Source organism: Pempheris klunzingeri, chromosome 19, assembly GCF_042242105.1.
Source record: "Pempheris klunzingeri isolate RE-2024b chromosome 19, fPemKlu1.hap1, whole genome shotgun sequence".
NCBI lineage: Eukaryota > Metazoa > Chordata > Actinopteri > Acropomatiformes > Pempheridae > Pempheris > Pempheris klunzingeri.
The window spans coordinates 22,668,688-22,683,014 of record NC_092030.1 but is presented as its reverse complement, the minus strand read 5'-3'; the positions used below and the strand labels follow the sequence as shown (position 1 = coordinate 22,683,014).

The 14,327-nt window shown below is 46.0% G+C and overlaps 3 protein-coding genes across 4 annotated transcripts in view; 2 read left to right on the top strand and 1 right to left on the bottom strand.

Annotated features, from left to right (window-relative positions):
* Positions 1-49, bottom strand: part of man2a1 (mannosidase, alpha, class 2A, member 1) — an 18,677-nt gene extending 18,628 nt beyond the window's left edge. The window contains exon 1 of the mRNA XM_070850631.1: positions 1-49. This exon is cut by the window's left edge and continues 92 nt beyond it. The gene's annotated coding sequence lies outside the window, so the exon portion shown is untranslated.
* A 1,070-nt stretch (positions 50-1,119) lies between these two features.
* Positions 1,120-4,026, top strand: atp6v1g1 (ATPase H+ transporting V1 subunit G1). The gene is made up of 3 exons (XM_070850480.1): positions 1,120-1,281; positions 3,274-3,374; positions 3,563-4,026. The coding sequence occupies exons 1-3, from the start codon at positions 1,200-1,202 to the stop codon at positions 3,734-3,736; spliced, it is 357 nt and encodes a 118-aa protein (XP_070706581.1). The 5' UTR covers positions 1,120-1,199; the 3' UTR covers positions 3,737-4,026.
* Positions 4,027-6,128: 2,102 nt separating this feature from the next.
* On the top strand, positions 6,129-14,131 carry slc31a1 (solute carrier family 31 member 1). 2 transcript variants are annotated; one of them, XM_070850556.1, is made up of 7 exons: positions 6,129-6,259; positions 7,918-7,949; positions 8,368-8,445; positions 8,972-9,162; positions 10,862-10,934; positions 11,167-11,335; positions 12,521-14,131. In XM_070850556.1, the coding sequence occupies exons 4-7, from the start codon at positions 9,010-9,012 to the stop codon at positions 12,720-12,722; spliced, it is 597 nt and encodes a 198-aa protein (XP_070706657.1). In that variant the 5' UTR covers positions 6,129-6,259; positions 7,918-7,949; positions 8,368-8,445; positions 8,972-9,009; the 3' UTR covers positions 12,723-14,131. The 2 variants fall into 2 exon arrangements, with proteins under 2 accessions (XP_070706657.1, XP_070706658.1); XM_070850557.1 differs by lacking the exon at positions 8,368-8,445.
* The last annotated feature ends 196 nt before the right edge of the window (positions 14,132-14,327 follow it).

Genomic DNA, 14,327 nt, shown 5'->3' with positions numbered 1-14,327 from the left:
TGTGTAACTTCAGTTACCATGGAGACGAAATTTAAAAATGACCTTTTCTGACGTTAAATGAAGTTTGTGGGTCCCTTCGCAGCGCGAGCTATGCTGCTGCGGCCGCATCTGCGCGTGCGCTCTGCGGTTTGTTTTGCTTCCGGTTTGGTTCAGCTGATTCAGCGCTGCGAGGACGCCACTTCCTGCCAGAGGCTATGACGTCATTGCGGATATACAAAAGTGTCCGTCTGTCTGGTTCATTACTGAGTTGTTAACTAGAGATGAGGAGGTTGCTGTTAATTCAACAGAGAAAGAATGGGAGTTGTTTTAAGAGTAGCAAATAGTACTAAAGTACTACTACAGTACTACTACAATATTACAGTACTACTACAGTACTAAAGTACCACAGTACCACAGTTCTAAAGTATTACAGTACTAAAGTACCACAGTTCTAAAGTACTACAGTTCCACAGTACTACAGTACTACAGTTCTAAAGTACCACAGTACCACAGTACTACAGTTCCACAGTTCTAAAGTACTACAGTACCACAGGACTACAGTACTACAGTACCACAGTTCTAAAGTACCACAGTACCACAGGACTACAGTACCACAGTTCTAAAGTACCACAGTACCACAGGACTACAGTACTACAGTACCACAGTTCTAAAGTACCACAGTACCACAGGACTACAGTACCACAGTACCACAGTTCTAAAGTACCACAGTACCACAGGACTACAGTACTACAGTACCACAGTTCTAAAGTACCACAGTACCACAGTACTACAGTACTACAGTACCACAGTACCACAGTACTACAGTACTAAAGTACCACAGTACTACAGTACTACAGTACCACAGTACCACAGTACTACAGTACTAAAGTACCACAGTACTACAGTACTACAGTACTACAGTACTACAGTACTACTACAGCAGACAGGCTCTAAACAAGAGAAGAAGAAACCCTCTCAGACTTCCTGACATGCTGATTACTGACTAATTCAAACCTTTTGTCAGGTCTCAGGAGGTTGAGCTCAATGTTTTTCTGTCTTTATAAATAAAGTTTATTTAAAAAGAAAAACTCCTCCCTACCGCGTGACAAAGTCACGTGACTGTCATATGGTGACGTACCATCAGCTGACTGCGCCAACAGGAAAAAGACAAATCCTCCGTCGACCTTCGTTGTGTGAATTCGTCCAGTTCCCGCTCCGACATGGCGAGCCAGTCCCAGGGCATCCAGCAGCTGCTGCAGGCCGAGAAGAGAGCGGCCGAGAAGGTGGCCGAGGCCCGCAAACGTGAGTAGGAGAGGCGGCCTGCGAGGCCCAGCGGCCCGCAGGCCGACCGGAGAGAAGACGGTGTGGCCGTGAGTAACGGGGGGAACCGAGCCAGGGAACTAAGAAAACAGCAGACAGGAAGAGACCAGCAGAGACCAGTTAGCACCAGCAGAGACCAGCAGAGACCAACAGAGACCAGTTAGCACCAGCAGAGATCAACAGAAACCAGCAGAAACCAGCAGAGACCTATAGAGACTAGCAGAGACCACTTAGCACCAGTAGAGACCAGCAGAGACCTATAGAGACTAGCAGAGACCACTTAGCACCAGTAGAGACCAGCAGAGACCTATAGAGACCACTTGGCACCAATAGAGACCAGCAGAGACCTATAGAGACCATTTAGCACCAATAGAGACCAGCAGAGACCTATAGAGACCAGTTAGCACCAGCAGAGACCAGCAGAGACCTATAGAGACTAGCAGAGACCACTTAGCACCAGTAGAGACCAGCAGAGACCTATAGAGACCATTTAGCACCAATAGAGACCAGCAGAGACCTATAGAGACCAGTTAGCACCAGTAGAGACCAGCAGAGACCTATAGAGACCACTTAGCACCAGTAGAGACCAGCAGAGACCTATAGAGACCAGTTAGCACCAGCAGAGACCAGCAGAGACCAGTTAGCACCAGCAGAGACCAGCAGAGACCAGTTAGCACCAGCAGAGACCAGCAGAGACCAACAGAGACCAACAGAGACCTATAGAGACCACTTAGCAGCAGTAGAGACCAGCAGAGACCTATAGAGACCAGTTAGCACCAGTAGAGACCAGCAGAGACCTATAGAGACCAGTTAGCACCAGCAGAGACCAGCAGAGACCAGTTAGCACCAGCAGAGACCAGTTAGCACCAGCAGAGACCTGCAGAGACCTATAGAGACCAACAGAGACCAGCAGAGACCAACAGAGACCTATAGAGACCAACAGAGACCAGCAGAGACCAACAGAGACCTATAGAGACCTGCAGAGACCCAGGTGGGTCGGACCGTGTGGTTGAAGCTCAATGTGCCCACATGTTTTCACTGAGAACGTAAAGTTTTTCCAACAGTCTTTAAAGCCTTTCAATGATTGCGTTGCTGTCGATGCTAACGATGCTAACGATGCTACAGTAATGTGTGAGTGTGTTAAAGCTTAATTATTAATGCAGTCTGTCTGCTTCCCTCATGGTTTGAGTGAGTCAGCCGCTGAGCATCATGGGATGTGGTGGTCACATGTTGTGATAAAGCCTCATGGAGACAGACAGTTGATTGAATCAAATCACATGATCAATCATCACTGTTATTAGTTCATCATCTCTGTCTGTCTGTCTCTCTCTCTCTCTCCCTGTCTCATGTGCTGTGGGTGTCTCTCTCTCTCTCTCTCCCTGTCTCATGTGCTGTGGGTGTCTCTCTCTCTCTCTCTCCCTGTCTCATGTGCTGTGGGTGTCTCTCTCTCTCTCTCTCCTTGTCTCATGTGCTGTGGGTGTCTCTCTCTCTCTCTCTCTCTCTCCCTGTCTCATGTGCTGTGGGTGTCTCTCTCTCTCTCTATCCCTGTCTCATGTGCTGTGGGTGTCTCTCTCTCTCTCTCCCTGTCTCATGTGCTGTGGGTGTCTCTCTCTCTCTCTCTCTCTCCCTGTCTCATGTGCTGTGGGTGTCTCTCTCTCTCTCTCCCTGTCTCATGTGCTGTGGGTGTCTCTCTCTCTCTCTCTCTCTCCCTGTCTCATGTGCTGTGGGTGTCTCTCTCTCTCTCTCTCTCTCTCTCCCTGTCTCATGTGCTGTGGGTGTCTCTCTCTCTCTCTCTCTCTCTCCCTGTCTCATGTGCTGTGGGTGTCTCTCTCTCTCTCCCTCCCTCCCTCCCTGTCTCATGTGCTGTGGGTGTCTCTCTCTCTCTCCCTCCCTCCCTCCCTGTCTCATGTGCTGTGGGTGTCTCTCTCTCTCTCTCCCTGTCTCATGTGCTGTGGGTGTCTCTCTCCCCTGTAGGTAAGAACCGCCGTCTGAAGCAGGCGAAGGAAGAAGCTCAGGCTGAGATCGAACAGTATCGACTGCAGAGGGAGAAAGAGTTCAAGACCAAGGAGGCAGCGGTAGGTCCCACACAGTGCTACTGTAGTTCTACTGTAGTGCTACTGTAGTGCTACTGCAGTAGTACTGCTACAGATACTACAGTACTACTGCAGATAATACTGCTAACGCTGTTGCTAACACTGCCACCAACTGTCACCTTCACCTGCTCAAATATTTTCCTTCCTGTTTCCTTTTATCATTTATTCAGGCCCTTGGTTCCCATGGTAACAGCGCTGTGGAGGTGGACCGCGACACGGCCGAGCGAATGGGTCGTATCCAGGCCAGTTACCGTGGTAACCAGGAGGCGGTACTGGGTGAACTTCTGCGACGCGTCTGCGACATCCAGCCGGAGTTTCACGCTAACTATCGCGTGGCTGGCTGAGGGGGCGGGGCAAGCACAGAAGACGTGAACGTTAGCAACATTAGCTTGGTTAGCTTCGATCACGGCCAAAACCTTTTTAGTTTGAGTTTCTGTGACTCGACCAGTTAAAATTCTCCCAAGATATCTAATGAAAAACCTTTATTTTGAAAATGCAGTTAATTTCTCCGTTTTTCTGCTCCGACAAAGAAGAGCATGAATAAATGTCGTGTTACTGTGTTGATGTTTACGAAATATTTATATATAACGTGTCAGATCTTTCCTGAGTCTAACAAAATAAAAGTCTGTCTTCACTTCATCTCTGTCAGCTTTGAAAAGAAAATCAGTCAGCTTTTATGAGCTGATTGGCTGGTTTCCTCTGAACTTTCTCCTCCAATCAGGACTCAGGGCTCATCTGTCCTCGACTCTGATTGTATGGAGAAAACTTAAAGGCTTTTATTGTGAAACTTGTGCATTCCCACAGTTTTCAGGCTGTTTCCTGTGTGTGTGTGTGTGTGTGTGTGAACATGTGACTTCCTATTGTTGTTTTGTTGACTTCCTGTTGATGTTTGTGAAGTGATGGTGAAAAGATATTAAACTGAATGATGATTGGTTGAAACTGTGTCATGTTGCTCTGTGATTGGCTGAAATTTAAAGTTTAAAGTGACATGAAGGAATCAGCTGAAGGCCACCAGGGGGAGCTGACCCTGGCCGACCAGGTCCTGGAAGAGGTTCCAGGGCTCCTTGAGGGCGTCCTGGGTCTTTGAACATGTTCCAGGATTCCTTGAAGAGGTTCCAAAGGCACCTGAATCAGTTCCAGGTGTAGCGTCGAAGGCTTAAAGGGAATTAAAGTAATTGAGTAATGAGGGACATTAGTGATGTCACAAACCCTGATAATAACATAATGGACACAAAATGCTGCCATCTGGATGGATGAGTGAATAAATGATGGATGAATACGAGGAATGATGTAACATCCTCCTTTAAGGGCAGAATACCAGTCAGATTCAGAGACAAATCAGCTGATTCATTGTCAGTAAACTGTGAACCCATGATGAGCACAGCGACACTCAACCAGGAGAGAAAAAACACCTGAGTCCTGTAGTCCAATATGTGTCTGCCCCCCCCCTCCTGTTTCAGACTCACCTGTCCTCCTAGTCGTCCTCTCCATGAATCCACTCTGTAACAGAGCTGCAGCCAAAGAATGAACTGGACCGAGGAAGCAGGAGACAACGAGACCTTTGAGAGAACTGGAGTTATTTTGACGAGCTGGTTTCAGACGTTCTTCATCTCACCTGACCTCACCTGATCTCATCATTTAACCAGGGGGGTGAACACGAGGTCACGAGGTGTTCGTCCTCACTCTGATCATGATGATGATGGTCTTCATCTGACAGTGAGCTGTGTTGCTTTGCTCTCTTCACAGCACCAGACTCCACTGGCAAAAACAATCATTTTAGCTTGTAAGTACCTGAACAGGTTGGTGGTTACCTGGTGCCTCTATCAGTGAACTAACGCTCTGAATTAACCCTTTAACACTCCAAAGTCTCACAGCAGCACTGACTAACTAACAGATGGAGGCAGCAGACCAGCAGCTCTGAGTTCTGGGAGCTAAAATTACCAAAATAGTTTTGTACACATGCTTTCAGAAAATAACTGACAGATTTAGTATATATATTAATAATAATCATTTGATATTAACAATAATAATAATACCAGCTTGGATTTTTTATAGCTAGTTGTGTACAAAACTATTTTGGTTAAATATAGACATTTTTAAGACATTGGCTGGTTCAGTTATTCATCTAGGAGAAAGAAACGTTATATTTTTTATAAATATGAATATATATATATATATATATATATATATATATATATATATATATATATATATATATACACACATATATTATATATAATATAATATATAATAAATGAAATATAATACAATAATATTGATGTTAAAAAACTGTTTCACTTGAACTTCTTAGTTTTCTATGGAAAATACAACTTTCACAAATACACTAAATGGACTAAAAAGACGCCACATAGAAGAGTTCAACCAGAAGTGAGACACTATGTGGGAACATCAACAGAAGAACAGTTTTATCTGATCATTCCTGCAGGACACGATGAGAGGAAACGTACGTGATGACGCCATCATAAACTCACGTTTCCACTGTTTGAACGTTTTGTCAATAAAACTTTACAAAGAAAAAACCTTCCACGCGCTGGTCACCTGAGTCCTCTCCACAAACACGCTTACGTGGCTCCAACAAAGCCCCGCCCCTCGCCTCAGGAGCGCCCTCTGATTGGTCGGGATTGGGCTGTTTTTCCCCACCTCCTCTTAGCTCCTCCCCAGTGGTCCTGGCTAAAGACGTCATGACGCAGGGACACGGAAGTGGTGGCGGGACAGACGCAGAGACGCTGAGAAGAGCAACGACTTTCTTCTTTCCCTTGTCTTCTGTTTTCTTGCGACGTATTTAGTTTCACATTCCGGAGCCAAAACGGAAGAAAATAAGTAAAAGAACTGACGAAGACTTCCAGGTGAGTTCGTGGTTTGTTTGTGTGTGTGGGTAACTCAGTCAGTGACCTCTGCAGCTACACACTAGCACAGTTTGCTACCATACAAAACTCCTTAGAAAAATGATACAAATTAAGCCATTCTTGCATATAGCGAAGAACACGCTCGTGCGAGGTTCGCACCTGTGACAGACTCAGGACGGAACGGGTCCGAAGGTAAATTCGGCTCGTGTGTAATTCAAAAGCACAGTCTTCACTTCCTTAAATCCCCACTTTTATAACCTGATTTCCGCTACTCTCCGTCTGCATGTGTTCTGTCAGGAGAAGTTAGGCAGATTAAAAGGGGATCTGTGCCGATCCACAGGTTCACTCCTACGATGTCAAAACAGGTGTAAAGTTTTAGTCAAGTGAGCATAAAGTTGGCAGGTGATCCGATGGAATCTGGGCAGGTCCGCTCAGTGGCACCATCCTCCATCAAAGAGCGTTTGTTTCCTCCGTGGATTAAAAAGTGACAGAGAAGGAAAACCGGCTGAGAACAATGAAGACACAAGGACAACACGAGGACTGTCTGCCTGCCTGCCTGCCTGTCTGTCTGTCTGTCTGCCTGCCTGCCTGCCTGTCTGCCTGCTTCTTGTGATGACTGTATATCTCAGAGGGTACAGAGACAGATGGCACCAGGTGGACAGTAAAAATGTACTGGTGGTCCCTGTAGGAGGGATTGACCCCCACCCCCACCCCCCCGGCCATGACAGTTGGCGTCCAGAGGAGTCACTATTGATCAGAGTGTCTGTTATTTATTGGTTGTGAGCAGAAATGTGAGTTTGGTGAATGATGTCAGGTGTGTTTCCTGTGTGTTTCCTGTGTGGTCAGGTGTGTTTCCTGTGTGGTCAGGTGTGTTTCCTGTGTGGTCAGGTGTGTTTCCTGTGTGGTCAGGTGTGTTTCCTGTGTGGTCAGGTGTGTTTCCTGTGTGGTCGGGTGTGTTCAGGTTGAAGGCCGTCAGTGAGGAGGACATGAAAGGTTTTACAGTCGGGTCGCCTCGTTCTGTTCAGACGATAACGACAGAAGAAGCTTCTGATCGATCAGCTCCTGAATGACGCACGATTGGTCCGACGGTTCCTCCAGCAGCCAATCGGGAACCGCGTGTGTGACCGTGTGGATGCAGGTGAATTCTGTGACTCTGGGGGGGCCGAAGGTCGACACCTGCCGGAGGTGAATGATTGACAGATTGAACTCCTGGAGTTGCTGTGACCTGTTGATGCAGCTCCACGTCCCTTTCAGCCAAAGTCCGCCGACATGCACACATACAGGGTTATTAATCCGAGCACACGGAGTGAGAACTGTGAATCACTCTGTGGTCCACAGGTGAGCGCAGGAAAGCGGTGTGCAGGAAGTGTGTTGACATGGTGCAGGCGGACTGGCTGAGGCCGGCACTGGGCCTGGGCCTGCACTTGGAACATGGATCATGTGACTTGTAGGTCTGAAGTGTGGAAACGTGAGGGTTAATCGGTGACGCTGCTCTCGTTCACTCCCCAGCTTTTCATTGGTTGTCAGAAAGCGTCCTCGCAGCTGATTGGCTGAGTGAGGACACAGAGTGGAAGCTGACCAGTGTGTGATTGGCTGAAGTTGGTCCTGTTATCAGTTTTTATTGGCTGTTAAACTCACGTCTCTCTCTCTCTCTCCAGTGTTTGATCGCCCCTCACCTTATCATCTTCAGGTAAGAGATTTTACTTCCTGTTTGGCAAATCTGACATAATTCCATGGTAAGCTGGACATGCGATGCGTAGCGGCGCAGGATTCATTGTGCTGTTTTATTTGACGTTCTGTAACGCTAACACTGTTCATCAGAGGAGTCTGGTCATATTTTCACTATGTCAATAAACTGAATTGAGAGAGAGAGAGAGAGACTCTGAGTGATGCTGACTCGTCCACACAGAAAACAGGAACTAAGTGTTGCTGCCGGCGACGACTGACCTTCCTGTTAATGCTGCTCTAATCTAATTGGCTGATGGCAGACGGCACCTCAGAGCACTCTGATTGGCTCGTTCTGCCTCCTGTAGCCTGAGGCCTGAGAGCCAATCAGATTACAGCAGGGTGTCTGCTCAGTGATGTCATCCGGTTACCACGGTTTATAGGCTACCGTGACATCTTCAGTGTGGAGTTTGCGGCGGTCTGCGGGCGAGTCGGCATCACTGACTGAAGAGGAGAGAAAGGTGAGAGAGAAGCCGGTCCGGTTTACCGTTTCTGCAGGTGTGATTTCTATGGTCGGACATTTAACAGGGTTGAAATTATATCTTTATTTAATGTTTGAAACGTCACCAACTCCTGATAAATACTGAAGAACTTTCTTTTACATTTAAGGTGTGTTTTGTAACCTGTTCAAACTGAAGTGTTAATACCTGTACTGTCACTTTGAGAGGCCGCACGCTTACTAGGTAGTTTCCATTAAAACTTCACACCTTTGAACACAACACAGATCACACAGGGGGTGTCATATGCCCGTTAAACACACCTGAGCAGGTCTCTCATGGTCCCACATGGACTGTTTGTTTTGGGGGGGGGGGTCACTGAGAGACTGAAGGAACCTTAAAAACAGACAGAACTGAGGTTCTGCAGCCTCTGTTTTCTGGAGCTTTATTCTGGAGGGACGTTACAGACGATGACGTCCTGTGGAAGAGGAAGTTGCTCTGAAGGATTCAACATGAGCTCCATGTCTGTGCTTGTTTTGTTCCCCTGCAGCCCTGGATCACCTGGATCACCTGGACCACCTGGACCACATGAACCACAGCAGCATGCCGGCAGACCACTCCCACCACCATCATCATCACACCATGGCCCCGCCCACTACCAGTGGACATGACCACGGAGGAGGAGGAGGAGGAGGAGGAGGAGGGGGGCTTGTTGGGGGCCACGAAGGACATGGGGGAATGGTGAGGGGCGGGGCTTATTACTGCTACATGTTACATCATGATGATACAGTGGGGCAAAAAAGTATTTAGTCAGCCACCAATTGTGCAAGTTCTCCCACTTAAAAAGATGAGAGAGGCCTGTAATTTTCATCATAGGTACACTTCAACTATGAGAGACAGAATGGGGGGAAAGAATCCAGGAAATCACATTGTAGGATTTTTAATGAATTAATTGGTAAATTCCTCCGTAAAATAAGTATTTGGTCACCTACAAACAAGCAAGATTTCTGGCTCTCACAGACCCGTAACTTCTTCTTTAAGAGGCTCCTCTGTCCTCCACTCGTTACCTGTATTAATGGCACCTGTTTGAACTCGTTATCAGTATAAAAGACACCTGTCCACAACCTCAAACAGTCACACTCCAAACTCCACTATGGCCAAGACCAAAGAGCTGTCAAAGGACACCAGAAACAAAATTGTAGACCTGCACCAGGCTGGGAAGACTGAATCTGCAATAGGTAAGCAGCTTGGTGTGAAGAAATCAACTGTGGGAGCAATTATTAGAAAATGGAAGACATACAAGACCACTGATAATCTCCCTCCATCTGGGGCTCCACGCAAGATCTCACCCCGTGGGGTCAAAATGATCACAAGATCGGTGAGCAAAAATCCCAGAACCACACGGGGGGACCTAGTGAATGACCTGCAGAGAGCTGGGACCAAAGTAACAAAGGCTACCATCAGTAACACACTACGCCGCCAGGGACTCAAATCCTGCAGTGCCAGACGTGTCCCCCTGCTTAAGCCAGTACATGTCCAGGTCCGTCTGAAGTTTGCTAGAGAGCTTTTGGATGATCCAGAAGAGGATTGGGAGAATGTCATATGGTCAGATGAAACCAAAATAGAACTTTTTGGTAAAAACTCAACTTGTCGTGTTTGGAGGAGAAAGAATGCTGAGTTGCATCCAAAGAACACCATACCTACTGTGAAGCATGGGGGTGGAAACATCATGCTTTGGGGCTGTTTTTCTGCAAAGGGACCAGGACGACTGATCCGTGTAAAGGAAAGAATGAATGGGGCCATGTATCGTGAGATTTTGAGTGAAAACCTCCTTCCATCAGCAAGGGCATTGAAGATGAAACGTGGCTGGGTCTTTCAGCATGACAATGATCCCAAACACACCGCCCGGGCAACGAAGGAGTGGCTTCGTAAGAAGCATTTCAAGGTCCTGGAGTGGCCTAGCCAGTCTCCAGATCTCAACCCCATAGAAAATCTTTGGAGGGAGTTGAAAGTCCGTGTTGCCCAGCGACAGCCCCAAAACATCACTGCTCTAGAGGAGATCTGCATGGAGGAATGGGCCAAAATACCAGCACCAGTGTGTGAAAACCTTGTGAAGACTTACAGAAAACGTTTGACCTCTGTCATTGCCAACAAAAGGTATATAACAAAGTATTGAGATGAACTTTTGTTATTGACCAAATACTTATTTTCCACCATAATTTGCAAATAAATTCTTTAAAAATCAGACAATGTGATTTTCTGGATTCTTTTTTCTCATTCTGTCTCTCATAGTTGAAGTGTACCTATGATGAAAATTACAGGCCTCATCTTTTTAAGTGGGAGAACTTGCACAATTGGTGGCTGACAAAATACTTTTTTGCCCCACTGTATTGATGGCCACATATCGTACAGCTAACGTGCTAATGTTGTGGTTGCCTAGGCGATGACCTTCTACTTTGGATACAACAACGTGGAGCTGCTGTTCTCTGGACTGCTCATCAACTCCCCCGGAGGTTCATCGTGTTTCTTAATGTTTCCTGACTTTTTCAGTGTTTTATATTGAATTAGTATTTTCATCGTTTTCACATTTAGATTTTTGTAGTATTATATTTTGGATTTACTCTTCTATTTTCTGTTTCTTACTATGATTTTTTTTCTGTATATAGTGTTTGTATATTTGTATGTTGTGTTTTGTTGTTCTCCTGAGTGATATTAACCCCGCCTCTCTTCCTCCCGTCCAATCAGAGATGGTTGGGGCATGTATTGGCGTCTTCCTATTGGCTGTTCTGTACGAAGGGCTGAAGATGGGTCGTGAGGCGCTGCTGCGTCGCAGTCAGGTCAACGTCCGCTACAACTCCATGCCGCTCCCCGGGGCTGATGGGACGGTGCTGATGGAGACGCACAAGACGGTCGGGTAGGTGGCTAACACTAACAACATGTACACAACAGGAAGTGATGTTTGACATGATCAGAAAATAATAACCGAACAATGCCCAGTGACGCTTGGCTGCGTTAAATATCGACTCACTACCTAAAAACACTCATAAATGTTTTGTGAGCTGTCTGACGGGTCGGAGATGTTTTACTCAGACAGACGAGAACTGCCTCTGGGCCCTCTGAGCATGCTCAGTAGGGACTTCCTGTGGCTGAGCTGGCTGACTTCCTGTTGGCTCCACATGCTGACGAAAAGGTTAAAATAACACGTGAGTCATGTGACTGGATCAAAAAGGAAACCTTATTCTCTCAGTCACTGTTTGTCTGAGAGACATGAAACTGACTGAGACCACGACACCACCAGCTGGACCCAGACCTGGTCCTGGATCAGGATCCTGGATCTGGTCCTGACATACTGTTAAACAGCTGAGAAACATGAAATCAGTCATGTGATCATCAGTCATGTGATGTTAATGTGATGTGTTCACTGTCAGCTCAGTGATTGACAGTCAGTGTTTGGAGGGGGAGGAGCTTCCTGTTGGCCTAAAGTCCCGCCTCTCAGGACTCTCTCTCAGGTAACTGTAGAGTTCAGGTTCTGGTCCTTTGCTCTGAGATGCTCTGATCAGACTGTTCAGGGCCAAAACAGATGATTGATGAATAATTAAGTATCTACAGAATCTGATTGGAGCAGCTCAATACTTCAGGAAGTCTGTTTGAATCATTAATGTGAATAATTCTGTTGGTGACCTCGGCGTACTGAAGGCGTGCGGAGGCCTGGAGACCTGATCCGTGTTGGGGCAGCTAACCATGCTGAGTGCATTACATCCTTCTGAATTTAAACATGCTACATTAGCTTTGATGCTAACAACAACATTGCTAATGTGACGTATGATGTGGTGACGCTAACAGTGGGCTGACGCTAACAGTGGGCGGACGCTAACAGTGGGCTGACGCTAACAGTGGGTTAGGGCCACAGCACGTGTTTAACATGGTGAAATATCACTAGGGATTAATATAAACACTTCAGTTAGTCAAACTATTTTAAAGCTATGTTTCAGTGCTTCATTCATTTGGCCAACAAGTGCTCTTCTTAGCTTAATGACTATTAGCATTGTGTTTAGTGTACCACATTTTAAATGCTAACCTGTCCTTCTTGTCCTGTCAGGCAGCGGATGCTAAGCCCCGCCCACTTCCTGCAGACCCTGTTGCACATCATTCAGGTCGTTGTCAGCTACTTTCTGATGCTCGTCTTCATGACCTACAACGCTTACCTCTGCATCGCTGTGGCAGCCGGCGCCGGCATGGGCTACTTCCTGTTCAGCTGGCGGAAGGCCGTGGTGGTAGACATCACGGAGCACTGCCATTAGCTTGTGTGCTAGTTAGCATCATGTCAGGAGGTGTGAATTTTGCTGATCACAATCGATACAACGCTAACAAACATTTTCACTCTACGTTAGCATGTTAGCAACCTGGAACTTCAAATCCCAGAATGTTGGCGCACCAAACGAGACACTAAATCACACAAATCACTCGGTAACCATGGTAACACCTTGTTAGGTGCTAACATGCATGCTAATGTCTGTAGTTAGCAATTTATGCGTTTATCATCTGATGTTTGGCAGGAAATGAAAAAGACACTTTGTTGTATTTGTTGTTGTTTGTTTGAACTCTTGCTGGTGGGTGAGCCGGCCAATCACAGCTCGGATCACCTCAGGAGTTTCTGATTGGCCAAATCACATCATACGGTTTTATTTCCTTTTTAGTGCCATGAAAACTAGAAGGTTTGTGCTAGCTGCTACTAGCCAAAATGTTAGCCTACATATACACTAGTTAGCACTAATTAGCAGCACGCTAGAAGAGCCACCAATCACAAACCGTATTTAATCTTTTATTTAGAGAATAATATATTAGAATAGATGTTTTCATTAAGTGTAATTATTAGAAACTCGTCAACATATGAAAACTATTTTTAATCTACTTTTTTTTTTTTTTTTTTTTTATTGTCTCCAGCAAACTTGGAGACGCTTGTTGAGCTGATCAACTTATTTTTTGATATTTAAGATCTCCTATTGGTCGGCAACCAAGTTTGATTCAAACTTTTTGATTTGATCTTCATAGATATTCTTGGTTTAAATAAGTATTCAATTTATAAAAATTACTTTTTAAACTCGTTTTATTTTTCTTTGTACGTGTTTTTCTCGGCCACCGTCGGCCTTAAACCCGACACGTGTTGCCTTGACGTCCTGACGTCCTGCTGACTGGAGGCCAGTGTTCAGACGCTCTGCTGGTTTCACTTTACAACAACTTGAAAACTGTTGAATCTTCTCTTTTTTCGTTTTTTGAGTCTGAGAGGAAACGTGTTGTTAACGAAGGCCAGCTGGGAAAAAGGACGACCTGTCGGAACCAAAAATGAAAGTTGAAACACTCTGGACTGGTTCCTAACCTCAATCCTCCTTTTTCTCTGGTGGAAATGGACCTCCACTAATGTCAGTGATTTGTTTTAAATAGGTACAAACTGAGGTGCGTGGAGTTTACTCACTGGACCAATCATGTCGCAGGGACAGATTACAGTTACTGGAGTTTTATTTTGAGCAAATGGTTGAGAATAAATTCCATAAAAACAAGCACAGCTGCACTATGGAGCTTCAAGCGTCCTGTCAGCGGGTCTGGTCTCTGGTCTTTGTGATCAAATGTATCTGTGAAGGAAAATGTTAAATGTCTGAAAATGTTTGAAGGCTGAAATCATTCAAAAACAACAATAAAGTTTATGAAATGAGGCGTTGTGGGCTCACCTGTGCAGAGGGAAAACAGTCCACAGGTAATGGAACGTAATGGAAGAGCAACCAGACCACCATGAACTGGTCCTGGATCAGAGCTACAGCTGATGTTGAACCTGATCCTGACCAGGCGACACCTGTCTGCTCAGCATGAACACGTGACATGCTGCTCCGCCGCAGCCTGCCGGAAACGGA